At 33.9% G+C, this 19658-nt stretch overlaps 1 protein-coding gene across 2 annotated transcripts in view; it reads right to left on the bottom strand.

Moving 5' to 3' along the window:
* The window catches only part of ATF7IP (activating transcription factor 7 interacting protein), a 114563-nt gene that overhangs the window by 59388 nt on the left and 35517 nt on the right, over positions 1-19658 (bottom strand). For both annotated transcript variants that reach the window (XM_060112474.1, XM_060112473.1), the window contains exon 2: positions 4511-6045. In XM_060112474.1, the coding sequence (XP_059968457.1) occupies positions 4511-6038 (1528 nt within the window). In that variant the 5' untranslated portion in view covers positions 6039-6045. The remainder of the gene's footprint in view (positions 1-4510; positions 6046-19658) is intronic.

The raw sequence follows: 19658 nt of genomic DNA, 5'->3' as shown, positions 1-19658 counted from the left end.
CACAGTTTGCCAATCCCCTGTCTTAGATTAATGGCTCTACGAGAACACTTAAAACAAAAAATTCCTACAGACTAACTGAAGACAATATATCCATCAGAAAAAATGGGCAAAGAAGAGGAACAAGCAATTTATAGATAAGGAATACAAATGTAAGATTCGCAGCCTCACAAGAGGAACCAGAAAAATGTGGCATTACTGGCAATGTGACTTTTCCAGAAAATTTTTAAAAGCTTTATTTAACTAATACAAATCTCTAAATAGTAGCTTCCACAGTAAGTTTTTGTGCTCCCTTTTGAAGCAAAATTTGGGGGGTAAGTTACATTTTATTATCTCTAATTCTTCTCCTCCCCTTCTCCCTGAAACTCAATTATCAACTAGGCTTTCAACTGCACTGCCCCCTGTCAAGGTCATAAATGATATCCGGGTCATTAAATATTCCCTTCCATCTTAACTGAACAAACAGCTGCGTTTAATACACAAATAGAGTTAATCCTTCCTCCTCAAAACATTCTTTACTTGACTTCTAAGACAACAAAATCTCCTAATTTTCTTTCTAGCTGAAGTTTTTTCTCGGTCTCCTTTGCTGGTTCTTCCTCATATCTTCAACCTCTAAATACGGGACTGCCAAAGACCTCAGTTCTTGGATCTCCTCTCACTGAGTTATACTCACTCTGAGGTGATTTCACCTCGTCACTCAACTTCGACTAATGTCTATATGGTATCTACGCCTAATTTTTTCTAGACAGTCCAAGCCTCTGCTCTAAAATCCAGACACATATCTAACTCAGGCAACAATCGTCATTTGAAACTGATCTTCCTCCCACACTCCCCTTTCCAAAACTTGCTTCATCTTTGATCTCCCTCAACTCTGAAAAGAAAAATCTGCAACTTCTACAACAATGTACAGGAATACAAGATTCCATAAAGAAAATCCAAGTACGTAAGACACAGCTGAATATAAATGGGCTGAGATAATAAAGAATTTTAGCTGAACACATTAAATAGTGAAAACAAAATATCAATAAATTTTAATTATCTAAACCATGGCAATTCTACCACTATTAACCTAAAGCAAAATTAGACAGAAACCTTAAATTCTATTCCCATGCAATTATCCTCATTAGCATTTATGTTCATCTAATTTATCTTAAGGATCCAATGAAAGGGAAAAATAACAAGATATTTTTTAAATCTGAAATAATATTTGGAAGAAAATTATGTCAGAGCTTAGGGTAAAATCTTATTTACTTTTAAACAGATTTTTCTCCTCAAAAATATTAAGAAAAAACAATGTTTAAAAAATTTAAAAAGCCGAGTAGAAAAGAGCTCTCCCTCTCATTTTTACATAAGAAACAAAATGAGAAGGGCCAAAAGGGAAGAAAATAGAGAATGCAGTAGCCTGAAAGCTAAGGAGAATCTCAAGAGGGAGGAATTGTTATTAAGAGGTCATCTAAATATGAGAGAATAAAGACAAATAAAGGATGCCCCTGGATTTAACAACATGAGCATCAATGTCACTCAACTGAGAACAATTAGGAAAGAGGCTGGGAACGTGGAAATCACAATTCAATTAAGTTAAAGAGTAAACAAGAGGAGATGAAACTGTGCTAGCTTTGTTAACATAACGTGAAGAATGGCACTGAAAGAGAGGAAAGATGGAACAGTAGTAGAGGAGAGTATATGGTATGGAGAATACATGGAAGGTAGCTAATATGTGTACCTCCTCTGGTGTTGTTCGAATGTTCCCAAAGAGAAACCTTTATTTTCCTAGACTTCTTAAACAGACTATGATTGTAAACATTTAATGAGTATCAGGTATTATACAGTATTAAGCAACAATATGACAGTGTCCTCAGGCCTACTAAGGAATATCTGCAATAGTTTTTTAGGTCTTTCATCTATCTTTGTAAACCTGAAATAGCTTTTCCATTTGTTTTCAGATATCTTTCATTATTTTTTGCTGCTGCTCATATCCATAACTGCTATATTTAAAACAAATTTGCTAAAGTGTCTGAAATAATAGAGGTTTATGTTTTCCTACTAGTACAGCACATAAATGTTAGTACTTAGAGGGAAAAGCCAGACTTATAATCCTTTGTTCTGAAAACATTAAAAATTAGTCAAGAATAAAGAAGCTGAAGAAAGTAATACCTCAACAGATGAACAACAGCAAATATGACATGTAACAGATTCTACTACCATATAAACAGAACAGAGAACAGTTTAAGAACCAATGAAGAAACCATACTTCAACTTACAATACACAAAATCTCCTCTGGGTCAGGGGACAGAAAATAAAAGTTCAGTTACCAGCTAAGAAATTAAATCTATCACTAAACCTACTCTAACAGCATACAATCAAATAAAAGTCTAAAAGTAATCAAAAATAAACCAAACTCTGAATTTTCAAAGTATACAATAGGGATGGCTTAATATTCATCTTTCTGCATTTAACCACTGGGTGGGAGGGATGGTCTCCAATCTCCAAGATTCTGACATAAAGGTAAAATGTATAAACTCATTAAATAATTAAGCTTCAATTTGCTATGACTTTCTTATACACACTACCAAAAGATTTTTTTAAGGACTTACCCCAATATTACTCTCTATATTCTTACTGAAAAATGAGTGAAGTTCTCCTTAAACATTGTTATTTATTATCTTTCCAAAATGTAAATTGCATCGTGTCATTCTTCTCTGCTTGAAATCATTCAATGGCTCCCCAGTGTTAGTATGTTTTAGCATTGTAAGCAAGGTCCTCCATAACACTCTTCTATTACCAATTAATTAATTCTACAAACATTTACTGAGCACTAACTGTGACCCAAGCATTATTTTGGCCTGATTATGATGGCTCAAAGCAGGGGTGATAGCAGTGAAGATGGTATGAAGAGACTGCATTCTAGATCTATTCTGAAAGTAGCACCAACAGGATTTCCTGAGAGATTGGATATGGACTATGAATGAAAAAAATAAGAATGGCTCCAAGATTTTTGGCCTGAGCAAGTAGTATGGAGCTGCAATTAAGAGGGATTATCTTCATTAAAACCCTATGTTACACAGAGAGTGAAAGGAAAGTGCTTCCCTGAATACATCTATATTCTCATAAAGTTACTCTCCTCTAAACTCCCAGCATACCAATTTAACATTACTACTGTATTCACAACCATGTATTTAATGGCTTGCAATTTAATTCTTGTCAGAATCCTCAGGGCAAGTAATAAACTTTATCTTTAAATCCCCAAGCCAAGAAGAGCTTGGCCTTTCTATATATACAGGTTTAATAAATGAATGAATGCTCTTTGGAAATGAAGTCATTTTTTAATAAGAAAAAGTTTCTATCTCCAAAAGTGGGTATGATATATTGGGGGTGGGGGGTGGGAGGTAATCCTCTGTGTCTTCTAGGCTTTTTTTTCTTTGAACAAACTAAAAACCAGATGTTGTTTTTCTTATTACAAGGTCACTCCACTCACAGGGCTCTAAGGCTAAGAGAATGTGACACGATGGGAACATAAAGGTATTCACACCAATCCGAAAGTAACTGAGAAAGTTTCACAAAGGAATGATATTTGAGTTTGACCATGAAAGCAAAGTAGGATTTTTCTCAATCGCTCTTTTTTCTCTAGTAATTAATAAAAGAGATGGAAAAGACAGGCATTGACCAAATCATGAAGTTTATATAGCTTTTATATAAGGAGTTTGAAATTACCCTAAAAGTATTGGGTTGGCTAAAAAGTTTGTTCAATTCTAACTAAAAATAAAGGACAAATTTTTCATTTTCACCAAGAATTTTATTGAACAGTGTATTCACTAACCAAACTAACTTTCTGGCCAACCCAGTAATAGTGATCTAATGAAAGAGAGGAACACAATCAAATAAAAGAGATTTAAGTTATTGAGAGATCATTCAGAAAATGAAGGGAGTAGAATCAAGAAGGCTTAGGAAGCAAATGGATAAAGTCTTTATCAAACATATAATTAGACCTCTAGGTTTTTGGCTTCCAGCAATGGTGGTGCCATTCCCTGGACAAAGAATATTAAAAGAATCAGATTTCAACTGGAAAATTAATTGTAAAATGGAATTTGTTATACTTGAAGCAAATAAATTAAACTTGTAGGCTTTTAGATTCAAAGTTATTTGGCTGCTAAGTGATAGCATGAACAATTGCTAGGATTCTGATCAATTATGTACTGGAAATTGTTATATCATGGTGTTATACTGGTCCATCTTATCTCTATTCCCAGTCTATAAGTCCCTTACGGGCAAGTGCAAAATTTTCTACTTATTTTATCTCCCTTCTCAGCACTTCACACAATGCTGCTCTCAGAGTGGTTCTCTGTAATTCTAAATTCTGTGAAGTTAAGAACCTATGAAGTTAAGAGATCATTCTAGTCACCATCATTCTCAACTTTCTCTGTAACTAAAAGAAATTTAAACTTTAAGAGAATGTTTTACTAAGCAGTTTATCAAAGCTAATCAAAATCTTTAGAATTTAAATAATATGCTAACCTGGAGAGCATGTCTCATTTTGTGATACAACTTCAGACTCATCCTTTTCACCCAAAATATCCTCTTCATCAGAGAGGACCAAAAAGGCTTCTTTTGGCAAACTCTCACTACTTTCTTGTTTAGATGGTGAACCAAAAGAACCTTCCATCTTTTCTTCCAAATCTGGATTTGTCTCATCAATTGGAAGGAGAGAAGCTTTAGAAAAGCAAGTAAGTTCATCTTCAGCAGGTGCAAGCTTTTCCAAAATAGGAATGATTTCATCTGTCTCCATAGAATCTGTATTTTCTAAGACATTCTCATTTTTGTCATCTTTTATAACATTTTCACTAATGGTTTCTGCAAGGTCTGCAGAATTTTCTTCTTCAGTCTTTTCACTTTGGTCAATCTCAATACTGCTAGATATAGCTTCCTCTCCAAGAGCAGATTCTGTGGTAGCATCTTCTTCTACCTTCTTTTCAGGAGACACATCTGAACAAATAATTGTATCATCTATTTCTAGAGCTTCTGCATCAACATCAACATTACTATCAGCTTTATTTTTCTCATCAAATGGGAAAATTTGATCTAACTTTTCATCATCTCCATTTTTTTCAAGAAAATCATCACCTTTATTGCTACTAGGCTCTGTACTATCAGTTTCAGGAACTGGTTCACAAACTGGTACAGAACTTGGTTCAAAGGTGGGATCAAAGACTGACTCAGAAGTTGGTTCATCAGAAATTGGTTCATCAGAGGCTGGATGACCAGAAGCCGAATCACCCGAAGCTGGATCACCAGAAGCCAGATCACCAGAGCCTGGATCATCAGAGGCCAGTGATTCAAAAGCATGATCACCAGAGGCTGGATCATCAGATGCTGAATCACTGGAGACCAGTTCAGTGGAGACCGATTCACCGGGGACTGGTTTATTGGAGACCAGTTCATCAGAGACTGGCTCACTGGAGACCGGTTCACTGGAGACCAGTTCACCGGAGGCAAGATCACGAGAGACAGGATCACCAGAAGCAGGATCAACAGAGGTGGGATCACCAGAGGTGGGATCACCAGAGGTTACTGCTTCAGAGGCCAAGTCTCCAGAGGCAGAATCTCCAGATACCAGACCTCTAGCAGCTAGCGCACCAGAGGCTGTATCAGCAGAAGATGGTTCAGCAGTCAGTTTAGAGGCTAGTTCAGGAGTTATATTATTAGGAGACACAGGTTCACACTTTAAATCATCATCCTGCTTGTTTTTTACATTAACATTTAAGGTAGAGGGTGTTTCTTTCCATTCTGATTTACTTTTTTCAGGGTCAAAACAAAGCTCTTCAATGCCATTCACCTCTTCCTTGTCATTAATATAATCCATATTTTCCAAAGGTGAGGTTGGGTCCAAGTCTCCATTTTCATGATTGCCATTTAACAGCTTGACATCAGTTTTCAACAGTTCTTCTTTGACCTTGTACACTGCTTCAAGTTGTTGACGATCACTCACTCGCATTGTTTTTCGAGCCTTAAAGACTTTTCTCTGAGGTTCTTCTATACTATCCATTTTGAATCTTTAAAAAGAGAAAGAGAAAGACAGAGTTTAACAATTGAAACCGAAGCCACCTAATTACAGACTTACTGCAAACTGATCTTATAAGCAAGCAGCCCTTTATGTAATTTTGAAATAATTACATATAGAAAGCATAATGATCCTTGCTGTGTGTTAATTTTCATATTTATTGAATTTATATAATATAAAATTGATAATAGATACAGTTCACAGGAGATCAATTACTAAGCAGTATTAGGAAAAAAGTGATTAATTTCTAGTTTTCATTCTCAGTAAGCTAATGGATTCTCAGAGTCCGGAGGAGATAGCATTAAAAAAAATACATGAAATAAAAAAGTAGCTGTCAAAGGAAAAATAAAAGTATAAGAGAATGAAAGCAGTAGGGGAATGGGAGAAAGGTATAGATATAAGGGGAAAAAAAGAAGGGAGAATTAAGGAACATAAGGAAAGATTACATTTGCAACCAGGAATATCTAAATTAACAGCTGTAAACACATTAATAAGAGGTTACTATCAAGAAAGTGAAAAGACACAACAGAAGGAAATACAGTCGACCCTTGAACAACAGAGGTTTGAACTTCATGGGTCCTCTTAAACTTGGAATTTTTTCAATAAATACATACTACAGTACTACCTGAACCACAGTTGGTTTAATCTGTGGATGCGAAGGGACAACTATAAAGTTATACGAGGATTTTCAACTGTGCGGAGGGCCGGCCCCCCTTAACCCCCACATTTTTCAAGGGTCAACTGTATTTACAAATCATACATTTGCAAATAATGTACCTGATAAGAGACTTGCATCTGGAAAATATAGAATATAAAATATTGTTGCAGTTGAAAAATAACAACAGAAAAACCAATTTAAAAATGGGCAAACGATTTGAACAGACATTTCTCTAAAAGATACACAAATAGCCAATAAGCAAGAAACATGAAAAGATGCTCAACATCATTTAGTCACCAGAGAAATAGAAATCAAAACCAAAATGATAACAGCTCACACACACCAGGTTGGCTGTATCAAAGAAAATAATGAATGTTGGCAAGAATGTGGGCAAACTGAAACTCTCCTGCAATGGCAATGGGATTGTAAAATGGTGCAACTGCTTTGGGAAAACAGTCTGGCAGTTCCTCAACATGCTAAACATTAATCATTAATTTTTAATCTTTCCCTCTTTTTGTAAGTGTATGCATGTAAAGCTATAAATTTCCCTCTAAGCACTGTTTTAGCTGCATCTTACATTTTAATGTGTCATATTTTTCATTGTTGTTCTATTAAAATATTTTCTAATTTCCATTGTGATTTCTTCTTTCATCTGTGAGTTACTTAAAAGTATGTTTCTTTAAAAGGTAATACACTATGACCATGTGAAGCTCATTAAAAAAATACAAGGTCAATTTCATATTAAAAAATCATGCAATGTAGATTTACGAGTGAGTCACGAAGCATTATAGCTTTATTTTAGGCCCAACCAAGATGTCCACTTGATAAAAATACATTAGAGCCCTAAGCCCTAATTCCTCAAATTGTGACCTCATTTGAATAGGGTCTTTACAGAGGTAATCAAGTTAAAATAAGGTCTTTAGGGTGGGCCCTAATTCTGTATGATCAGTGGCCTTATAAAAAGGGGAAAATCTGGACACACACACACACACACACACACACACACGCACACACAGGAGAATGCTGTGTGAAAAATGGAGTTAGCTAGCCACAAGCCACAGCTGGGAGAGAGGTGTGGAACAGACCCTTCCTTAGCTTCCTCAATCGGGGCATGGCCCGGTCAACACCTTGATTTCAGACTTCTAACTTCCAGAAATGTAAGAGAATACATTTCTGTTATTTAAGAAAAAAGATTTTTTTCAAGCAGTGTGATTTACCACAAAAACAGAATAGAGGATGAAAATAAACAACAGATCATCTCAACAGACACAGAATATCCATTCATTTGACAAAATTCAACACTGCATAGTTAAACTCTCAGAAATCTAACAGAAGGAAACAACTCAAATCTAATAAAGATTATCTACAAAGAAAACTGCAGATATCATACTTAATGGTAAAATAAGATCAGAACTGATAAGGATCTTCTCTATCATTGTTTCTGTGTTAACATCTGGTCAGTGCAGTAAGGCAAACAAAAGATTTGGTCCTAGAGAAAGACAATGTTGCCAGTCCATAGTGGAATAAAACAAACGTCCTTTAAGGACTAAGATATACAGAATCAAGAATATTAATTTTACATTGGATATTCACTTAACATCACCATTACCAGTAGGAATGATGTTAGGATATACTTGCTTTGGTTGGAGAAGGGAAAAAAGCAGCCTCGGAAGTCTGGGAACTTATTTAAGGCTCAAAGCTCAGTGTTGTTATAAACTGACTTGATGCTTATAGCTAAATCATGTTGGACATAAAACGACCTCACCATTCATATTAGACAAGGTCCCTGTGCAACCCAGCATCCCGTAAAATACTAAATATCTCCCTCTCTGACTAAGTGATAGCTACACTTTTTGATCAATTGCAGCTTTATACTCACTGTAGTTTGTCCTCCCTATAGATGACAGTTGCTGAGATACACAAGCATAGAACTGCCCCTGCTTTCTGACAGCACCTAATACAGAGTAAGGCTCTATGCCACAACCGCCCGCCCCCCCAAAAAAAACCCAACTATACTATAACTGAATCCTTTACCAGGTTTTTCTCTAACATCCTCCTACTGATATGCCTCGCTGTTTCCCCATGGTGCACAATCTCTCTCACTGCAACAAATAATAAACCCAATTGTTCAATTACAGGTGTGTTCTTGGTGTTCCACTGTTCCTCTAGCTGAAAGCCATAAAACTAAGGCCCAGCCTATTTGCTGGAGGCCAATAAAGCCTGAGAACCAACCATGTTGTCACAGTACTTCTAGACTGGTATAAAATCTGCATTCATTCTCTTACTTTAAGCCATTACTTATATTTCTTGGTCTTTCTACGTTTTTAATTTAAATTATGGAGCTGAGTGAAACTATTTACAGAAATTACCTTAAAATTGAGAAGAAACGTCAATGCAAAATTATCATAGGCACTATTTTAAGGGTTATTAACTGCAGCTAAATTTTAAACTTCAAATTTTTTCCCACCTACCATCCATTTGAAACTCACACTAACTGAAAAATTTTCTGCAAAGATACAATGCAAATTTTGTAGTCACTTTTCCTTGCTGACTCCAAACATACAAAAGGATTAAATTTACAGTACAAGGAGTATGGTTACCCTTTAAATATTTTCAAATACTGAACTGCAATTCTTTTGGACTTTGACCTCATAACAGCCACATTTCTCAACTATTATGCATAAGTGGCAGTTATTGCCAGTTGCATTAAAAGCAAACATTCCTCTTTCTTTAAAAAAAAGTATATTTTCATAATTTTTAGTAATCCCGTTAAGAACACGAACTCTGCAAACAGAAACATGGATTTGAATTCTAGCTCTCCGATATACTATGTGACAGACGGCAAGTTACGTGGCATTTCAATGTTTAGTTTCAGCCACCTTATAAAGGGAATATCAGTACCTGACACAGAGTTTGTAATAATGATTAAATGAAATTCTATACATTAAGCACCTAGAAGGTAGTAAGCACTCAATAAATGTTATTATCATAATTGTCTATGTATATTCAGAATGGTTTTAGGCATAAACTAGAGAATCTGAAACAAATTTCTCTTAAATACTTCTGGGATTTTGTATATGAATTAGAAAATCCAACACGCAAACATCACGTTCAATGTTAATAGCCACCACCAAGTAACATTTAATAAAAATAAATGTTATCGAAGCAAGCTGGTTTTATCAACAAAACTGCCATTCAATTCAGTACACTAAAGGACTACCTATACAAAGAATTACAGAATAACTACCATCTATACCCACAAGGGTGCACACTACAGCCATTTACAAGATTTTTTATGGGTTCTAAGTATAATGAATAACAGACAAAGCAATAAGGAAGTAGCATGAACAACCGTAGCATGAACAACCAGTTCAAACTAGTTCAGCCATATCTATGCAAACCAATCAGCAGTTAAGTTTTTAAAAATCTATTTTGCATGAGCAATGTATATTTAAGAAAGACACACATTAGAGAAGGGTGTGTTTACCTGAAAACAAGTCTTCATGACTGTATTACCGGAACAAAACATTTCTAAAGATCATTTTAAATACTATCATCTGGAACTGAGACGCCATTCACAAAACTATTTGACAAAAGAAATACTACTTTTTTAGGTGGCAACACTAGAATCATGAAGCTCTCACAAGACTGTAATTTATTTTCACAGGAAAAAGCATTTGTATTTTACAGCAGAAAATGTCTGCCATATCTAGAAGTAAATGTGTAAAACGTGATGAACTACTTTCTACTGAAAACATTTTTTCATGAGAAAGACAGTAAGAAAAAAGTGTTTTTAGGTACTTACTCTATATATTCAGATTCAAGAACTCTAGGGAAATACTATCACTATAAAAAAAATCTTTTTCTATAGCATTAACAAGGATTTCACCTTTACTTAAGGAATTTATATTTAAATAACCAAGAAGGGTGTGTTACCTGCAAATAAGTCTCTATGGCTTGGAATTTTTTTTTGAAATTTGTGTAAATTATTTTTAAGTAAAGCCCAATGAGCCTCTTCTTCTTTAAGTGAAACCATTATTTTCTTCTCTGCTTCATCCCCCTCCACCCACTCCCTTCACACTCTTCTTTCTAGCAAAGAGATTATAGCTATGAAACAACAAAGGGAAGTATTACCAAAAGCTGCAATGTCTTAGCCTACAATCTGCCTGCTCAAAAAGCTCAAGAATTTAAGTGGCTATTCAAGAGCTGGTCACAAACTCAGCCAATCAGTAGCCAGCATTCTGATTCCTGCCCAGCAACAGGAGACAGACAATAAGGTCAGAAAAACATAGTTAAAACCTGGATTCACAACACTTCAGTGAGGCTCTTTGTCTGATAAAAGTAATCTAGAACATAATTGCAAAGAATTCTAAGTCCATAATATACATTAAATATACCATATAAATAAATTAAAATAAGATAAAAGGTATAAATCTTATTTATTTTCATTTAAAGAATGTTTTCAGAAATATAAATCCATTCCCTACCTGGGGAATGAGTCAAACATGGACAATGCATAACAAGAACATACTTTTCTACACAATGGGTTAGAATCTGCAAAATTCAAATGTAAATTTCTTTTTAAAATTCCATAGTCCTTAATGTTTATAAAACATTTATACTAAAAATCCAGCAAAACCTTAAATCCAAACAACAAGATTATTTTCATACTCACCTACCTCTATTGTTACAGATTTCCAATTCCAAAAATTAATTGTGTTCTGGACCCTAAAAAGGTTTACTATGGATGATAGCATTATAAAGTGTTTTGTTGTCTACTGCACTGAACTGATTTAGTTTGATTCACCTAATGAAATTAAAATGTAATTCTTGAGAACCTGTATTAAGTGTTGTAAGTACAATTACTCCATTCTTTTCTCCTAAACTGCCCTTGGCAGCAGGTTACAAAAAGATTATGAGCTCTCCCCTTTTGAAGAAATAAAGCAAATGTGTATATTACATAGTAAATACTCATGTAAACTAAAGGGAAATTTTTCCTATATTATATCATTCTACAGTCCTTTAAATGTAAAATTATAAAATAAAAATAGGAAATCTGTCATCAGAATTTTTTGTCAAATTTACTACCTAAAAAATTGTCTTAATAATAAACAAGTTTTTTAAATAAACCTCATGTTTTTCTCCTTCAGTTACAGATAAACCCTATAATTTTTCAAACACACCCAAGAGGTAGCTTGCTGCAGCCATACTCTTAGTTTATATAATCTCCTCCCCATAGGAAAAATAAATCAGCAGCTGCTTGAATGCTTCAGTCCTGTGAGAGAACTGAAATTCACTGTCTGATTGGCTCAAAGCCGTAGTTGCCTAAACCAATCAGACATCAGCATCACGTACCTTGCCCGGCAACAAGGGAAGCAGATGAGGGCAAGTGCTCTACCAAGAATCCAAACGGTGTGAAATTAAAGGTGAATGATGAAATTGACACATATTCGTAATATACCCCCAAATTCTTTGCTTCAATAACAGGTCTATGGTCGGGTTTTTCTGAGTAAATAAACATGGATCTATACTACTGCTTTCCAAGAACTGCCTTAACTAACAAAACAATAGTAAGTACCAGGACTGTTGGGTCAAAACGCGCGCACACACATAAACACTATGTTAATTGAAAGTATGGATACTTGATGCCGTGTATTTAAAAATAAAACTTTAGCAAAAATTTGCAAAATGTTAAGCAAAGCTACTTAAGTGGACTTGACACTTCTATCTTTGACACAGTTACTCCAATTAAATTCATGCTGTTAACTGACATTAGTATAACATTATTCTGAATAACGGGATGCTGAAAATAATTTTTATTCAGGTCTGAGTTTGTCAAATGGCTTAAATAAATATTAGTCAATAGGCTTGACTAATAATGGCTTACTCCTAAAGAATCACTTTATGCTGAGGATTCCTAGCCTCTGTAGAGGCTCTGCTACTGAGTTCTTTAAGAATCCCATTGTCAGTTGAGAACTGTGTGATTTTTTACTTTGCACTCCTAAATTTTACTTGAGAATTCTGCAATAGTCCTGGCAATAAAACCACAAAGAATAATCAGTGTGTTGCACAGTAAATGTTAATAATCTGCGTACTGTTTACTGCCCATTAATGAAGACTGGTGAAACTGCTAGTGCAGTGATTCATCCTCTTGATACTTATCTGCTCAAATTTAGTATACAGACTTGCCAAATTTTTCTCTTAAATACTGGATATCTTGTCATCTCTGTCAATAATTATTTTTCTAAAACTGTAGTAAAACAAAATCACTACTTCTGTTAAAAATCCCACAATGATTTTCATCTTGTTTCCAAACTTCTCTCTCCCAGCCACTCACAAAGCACTAGCAATATTTACTTGAGGATCCAGAGTCCCTTATAGTTCACAATTCATTTCTACTATGCTATGGTTCTTCTCTCACATGCATAAAAACACTGTCAATAGCTGTCCTACCACACTTTAAAAAACATTAATTGGTGAAATCTGTTCCTTACCTAATACTCACAAATTCAGTAAAGTATTGAATGTTCATAATATTTGACACAACAAATAACCCCTTCTGCCTGTCATCAAGCTAATGATATAAAAATATGTAATGGAATATCCCCTAGGAAACAGGGAGTTTGCTTTACCAACAATTCCTTGGACAAAGCAGGAGCAAATCAATATTGGTTATGCACATCAAACCAGAATGGTCACTATAGTCTAACTTGTTGCATTCATTGATACTGATCTTTTGAGAAATTCTAAGGTAGTCTACATGAAAAAATGCAAGATACCTTAAAATCACTTCTCCAAGTGCATTCTGGGGATCATTCTGTTATATAGGCAAACTCAAATTAATTGACCTGATCCAACAAATGCAATTTTAGAACACACTTACCAAATTACACCCCCTTAGAAAATTAGCCAGTTATCCATCAGAGCCCTACCCACTAGCTTATCCCACTCACCAAATTCCACCAGCAATGAGTAAAGTTACAGAAGGCCATGTATTTTATTTCCTCAGGAATTTAAGAACCACTTGTCCAAAATTTTTCACACTTTACCTGGGTGAATTACAACACCCAGAATGATTTAGGACAAGTTGAAAGATGTAAATCCTTCACATGCCAGGAAATAGCTTTCACTTTTCTTATTGACCTAACCTAAGGAGAAAGAAGGGAGAGCTTACTTTCTGTGTCAGTCAGCTTTCACTAGGTGATAATGCAGTATGAAAAAAAATTTTTTATTGGCTAATAACTAAGATTCTTCTTCATTCTAAGTCATAGGCTGAAGGAGCAGCAACTGTTCCCCCACCCCCTGCAATTCCAGGTCTTGTGGCAGAGAGAAAATCTACAATGACAGAACCATACAGTATACAATGGTTTTAAAGCTTTTTCTTAGACATAGTACGCACTACTTTCACTCACATTCCATTGGCTAAAGCCAAGTTAGACATTAAGAGGGTAGAGAAGAAAAAAGTTCTCATGGGGAAAGACTTCATGTCACATGGCAAAAGGCAGGGATATATAATCTTACCAGAAAAAGAATAACAGTGAACTATATAATCTACCACACCTCAAAAATACATAATTATAAAAGCTTAGCACAACAAAGATTTCTCAACTAACAAAACTGAATCTACTCCATGTTCCAGCATTACCATAACAGTTGTCATAGGATAAATCACCCAAACTCTCTAGATTTCATGTCGCTCAATTGTAAAACTGAGGTTAGACCAGATGGTTGTTAAGTTTGATTCTAGCTCAAATTTTGTATTATTTTACTAATGTCTAGCTATACTGATGCTCTTTTATAATTAATTTTTCATTATGAAATACAGTGAATATGCAAGATATAAAATCTGATATAATGAACATATGTGTACCCATTATCCAGATAAATTAAAAACAAAGCCCTCTGTATAACACTACCAGATAGCATGCTCCTCCTTCCCCATCCCCAACTCCTTAACACAAAGATAAGCATAATCTTGAATTTGATGTTTATTATTCCCAGGCATACCTTATACTTTTTCTATATTATAAATTCCCCCTTTCATTAATGAAACAACACACCTTAAAGGGATAAAAGGAACTGACATTTATCAAGGGGTAATTATATGTCAGGCCCTAAACCAAGGCATATTCTTTTCCCATTTATTTAAGTGACAAGTTATACAAATTCAACTTTACTTCTGAATTAATACATCAATAACCATGCTGCTATCATTCATTCCATTACACAGATAATAATTAACTTAGCAAGGTCAACAGACTCCCAATTTCAGCATGGAGTTGTCTTCATTGCATATGAACCTTTCTTATGCATTTCATCCTTTAAATTTTGCAACCAGGGAGTGTTCTAGCGTTCAAAATGCTAAGCGATAAACTATACTGTATTTGCCACAATTTTCTTCTCTATCTCTTTGAAAATGGAAGAGTCATTTAATATAATTGCTAAGGCCCATCCACACAGTAAATGAGTTCTGACAGTACACACTCAATTTCACCACCCTGCAGACTGGTTCATGTATTAGCTCCAGCAGTATTACCATGAGGTTCTTAAACATTCAAGCATCTTTTTAAAAGTAACTTTTCATTAAGTCATCCAAGCAAACAACAACAGAACTCACTCAACAAACCAGAGAGAGTTTCCTCAATCTGATACAGAGCATCTAAGAAAAACCCACAGCTAACATCACACTTGATAGTGAAAGACAGAAAGCTTTCACCCAAGGATCAAAAACAAGACAAGGTGTCTGCTCTTACCGCTTCTATTTGGCACTGACTAGAGGTTCTAGCCAGGACAATTAGGCAAGAAAACAAAATAAAGGTCATGCACCTTGAAAACAAAAAAGTGAAACTACCTCAACTTGCAGATGATAAAATCCTGTACATAGAAAATCCTAAGGAATCCACTAAAAATTGTATTAGAACCAGTAAATGAGTCTAGAAGGTTGCAAGATATAAGATCAAGATATTAAAAAAATCTGTTGTTTTTGTATATACTTGCAATGAACAATTTAAGAATGAAATTAAGAAAACAATTCCATTTACAATAGCATCAACAACAAATTTAATAAAAAGTACAAAACTTAATACTCTAAAAAACTACAAAACATTGAAGAAATTAAGAACACCTAAATAAACAGAAAGATAACTTAACATCTTGAATCAAAAGTCTTAATATTAACATGTCACTACTCTCGAAACTGATCTACTGATTCAAGGCAAAGCCTTGGCTAGGGTTGAGGATTGGGGAAGAAATGAGGAATGGCTGCTAAAGCGTACAGGATTTCTTTATAATGTAACAAAAAATGTTCTAAAATTAATCGTGGTGATGGTTGCACAACTGTGTGAATATTTCAAAAACCACTGAGTTATATACTTTAAACGGGTGAATTGTATGGTATGTGAATTACATCTCAATAAACCTGTTATTTTTTTAAAAATAGCAAAACTAGAGTTGAGTATTTTTTCATTTATTTTTAACCTATGACTTTTACTGAGTCACACTTTCATGATGGACAAAACAACTATACCAAAAGAACTGAGTACCGGTTCCTACTTTAGGGAATTTACATGTCTAGGCCAACAAGTATACGTGTAATTATACTAGTGATAAAAGGCAATATACAGAAAATAACAGCAATCTTGTTCTCCATGTGTTCATCTTAGATAAGCCAATTACTTTTTTTCCCTTTCCTAAATGGGACATAATTCTATGATATGTTTATCTCACAGGATGGTAATAATGGGCATGAGATACTCATATAAGATAAAAGAACAAAACAAATTTTATCAACAAAAACAGTACTGAGCATGGTGTAAATGAACACTCCAGGTACATATATGAATAAAGTCTTCTACACATGGAAAATACAATTAACCATCTTTACCAAAAGGACTAGGAAGTCTTAAGTGAAGCAGGAACATTCCCTTTTATTATAAACTGGCACTATAGCCAAAAGGACTTACACGTAATTAATGATAATATTTATAAATGAGGTATACTTACTGAACTTTCTGGAGTTACATAAAGCTTTGTCACATTTTATCAATACTGTATTTATTCAATATGAAGTGTCTTGCCACTGTATTTACCAGTACTTTACATGCATCTTTCTAGAAATAATTATTAGGGGAGGTAATGGGGGAATGGGTGAAACAGGTGAAAGGGATCAAGAGGTACAAACTACAAGTTATAAAATAAATAAGTCACAGGGAAGTAATGTCACAGCACAGAGAATATAGTCAATAATATTGTAATAACTTTGGTGTGCAACATATAATAATACTGAATCATATGTTTTACACCTGAAATATATAAAATTGTAAGTCAACTATACTTCAATTTTTTAAAAAAAGAAATAATTAGTATAAATTGATAAATTGACTGAAATACCTACGTTTAATGAAACACTTTGGCACATCTCATCATGTATTTAGTATAAGATTAATACATTTTAAGTGCCCAAGCTTCGTTGTCAGAAAACATCTTAAAATATGCTGGTATCATTATGACGCACTTCAGAGGTCATTTAACAAAAGAACAAAAAATAAAGTAAGTAACCTGGAATAATATTTATGAGCTACACAGTGTCTGGCATATAGTATACACTTAGTAAATACTGACTTAAAGAATAATAGGCTATATACATACAACTAAAATCAAAAATAATTCTTAAGCGAAAAAACTAAATTATTCTTTATAAAGCAAAGGTAGTAATCTAGAATATTTCTGACAGAATTGCAAACTAACATGTGGCATGTTCAAATACAGCAGGTTTATATACAGAGGTCAACCTTCCTTTGAGGAGTCAGAATGCTTATTTACTAACAAAAAGTAACATATGCCTACTTACATAAAATGCTGCCTCTGACAGGGTGCAATACATAGCACCATTAAAATTAATCTAATCTGACATGAGAGACATTTTTCAAGGCTCATAAATCTTGCTTAGATAGTTGATTTTACATTTCAAAAACTAAAATACCATTTTGAAAGAAATCTACTTTTGCTTATTACTACATAATGATGAAAATCCTCTAAAATAATAAACATACCCCAAAGGAAAACCCCTGCAGCCATCTTATCAGTTCTCTCACTGCAACAGAAACTGAAATACAATTTGCATAGTCACTGTGGTTGGCTAAAGAAAGCAGGTTCATGTAACCAATCAGAAAGCTAGAAATTGGGCAATCATAAGGGGAGAAATTTTTAATCTGCCTGGCGACAGCCTAAAAATAGAAACAATATGCTAGTATGAATCCCAGAATAGATGTGACTATAAGAGCAAAACCACCAGCAAAAACACTTTACTTTCTTGGGGAAAAAAGATGCACCTTGCATTTCATCATCTAAAATGTTAAACTTGCAACTTTTTCTTACTAAGTCACAAGTAAAGACAAATGAATGTGAAGCTAAATTAATGGGCCACTTTCAAGTTACATGCCATTATCCATATTATTTTACTTATATACATATGTGTGTGCATGTACATATATATTTAAGTGTTCTTTTTTCAGGAGAAAAATTAAGCACTTTAATCATAGTTCTTACATCTTTAAACCTCTAAAAATCTCTCAAATCTGAACACCACTGTATTTTTTTCTAACACTTTTCCCCTGCAATCATTTGAGAATCTTACTTAAGGGTAAAAGACTATTTACTGTGTATTAAAAATACAAAGATTAAATAATTTATCAAAGCAGATCTCTAGATACGGTGGGGATTATGCCTTATTTTTGACACAAACTTGTTCCAACATACAGTAGTGTCTTCCACATGGTAGACATTCAATAATTGTTTCCTCAATCAAACTAAAACAATTCCTGTCAGTGAGGAAAACAAACCATCTTATTGTATATGTCAAGTAAAAGTTAAACATGTAAATATATAATCTGTAAAATACTGCTATCTTTGGCTTTTCAATTTTGTCTTATGTGGGATATTAAAGTTGACAACACTTGACTTTTCTTATTCTGTCACCCAAATAAAAGAATGTTTTTCATCATTCTAACTTTCCAACCTAATTATGCTTAGTATGCATGTTTCCTTGTACATAACAGATTTACTCTGGAGAAATTTTAATTCCTAAAGATGGCAAACAATGTGCAGTCTAATGTAATAACTATGAAGATTATGGGCTACTGAGGAATGACCAAATTTAAAATAAATAAATAAAAGAAAGGAAAGAGAAAAAGAAAGGACAAAAAGCTTTTTAATTTCAAAAATTTAAATTATAGCTGCTGAAATGCAAGGCTGGTTAGACAATCAAACCATATTAAAACAAATGCTATTTATCAAATTTCATGTTCTATACATTTCTTACATCAAACCCTCCATCAGTATGTTTTAGTGATGTGGTAAATTAACTTTAAAAAGTTTTCTTTGGTCAAAAAATGAATTCATATATTTGATACTAGGAAAGTCTTAAGAAGTTCATTATGAAAATTACATGTAAAACACTTATTTTAATAAACCTTAGAAACAATGTCTCTAAAACATATAAGAATGCAGAACAGTTTTAAGTAACAAAAAGAGCTCCTGTGAAGGATGAAGAAACATCAAATGAGCAATCTATTGAGTAGTATATCCTTTTAATCTAGACATTTAAGGATAGCTAGATTTTAAAATTAAGTTTAACCACGCCTTTAAAAACATAAATACTATTATTTTAAACATTGGTCTGAATGAAAAGTAACAGCTTATTGTCTTCACTTTTCTTAACGTTGTATTCACGTGACTTGGATATACAGATCTAACTACAACTGTATTCGTATCTTTAAGATAACTTAAGTATTATATGTACATAGATCTTGTTTACTTATCTGAACAAATAAACTATGATCCTCATCACAAAGGAAAGCAGTATGAATTAACCTATGAGTTACAATTAGTGGGGGAGAATATAACAAGTGGGTCAAAATTTGATAACAAGGCACAAAAAGTGGGAAAAA

Source organism: Mesoplodon densirostris, chromosome 11 (assembly GCF_025265405.1).
Source record: "Mesoplodon densirostris isolate mMesDen1 chromosome 11, mMesDen1 primary haplotype, whole genome shotgun sequence".
Taxonomy (NCBI): Eukaryota; Metazoa; Chordata; class Mammalia; order Artiodactyla; family Ziphiidae; genus Mesoplodon; species Mesoplodon densirostris.
This window is presented reverse-complemented; position numbering and strand designations above follow the sequence as displayed.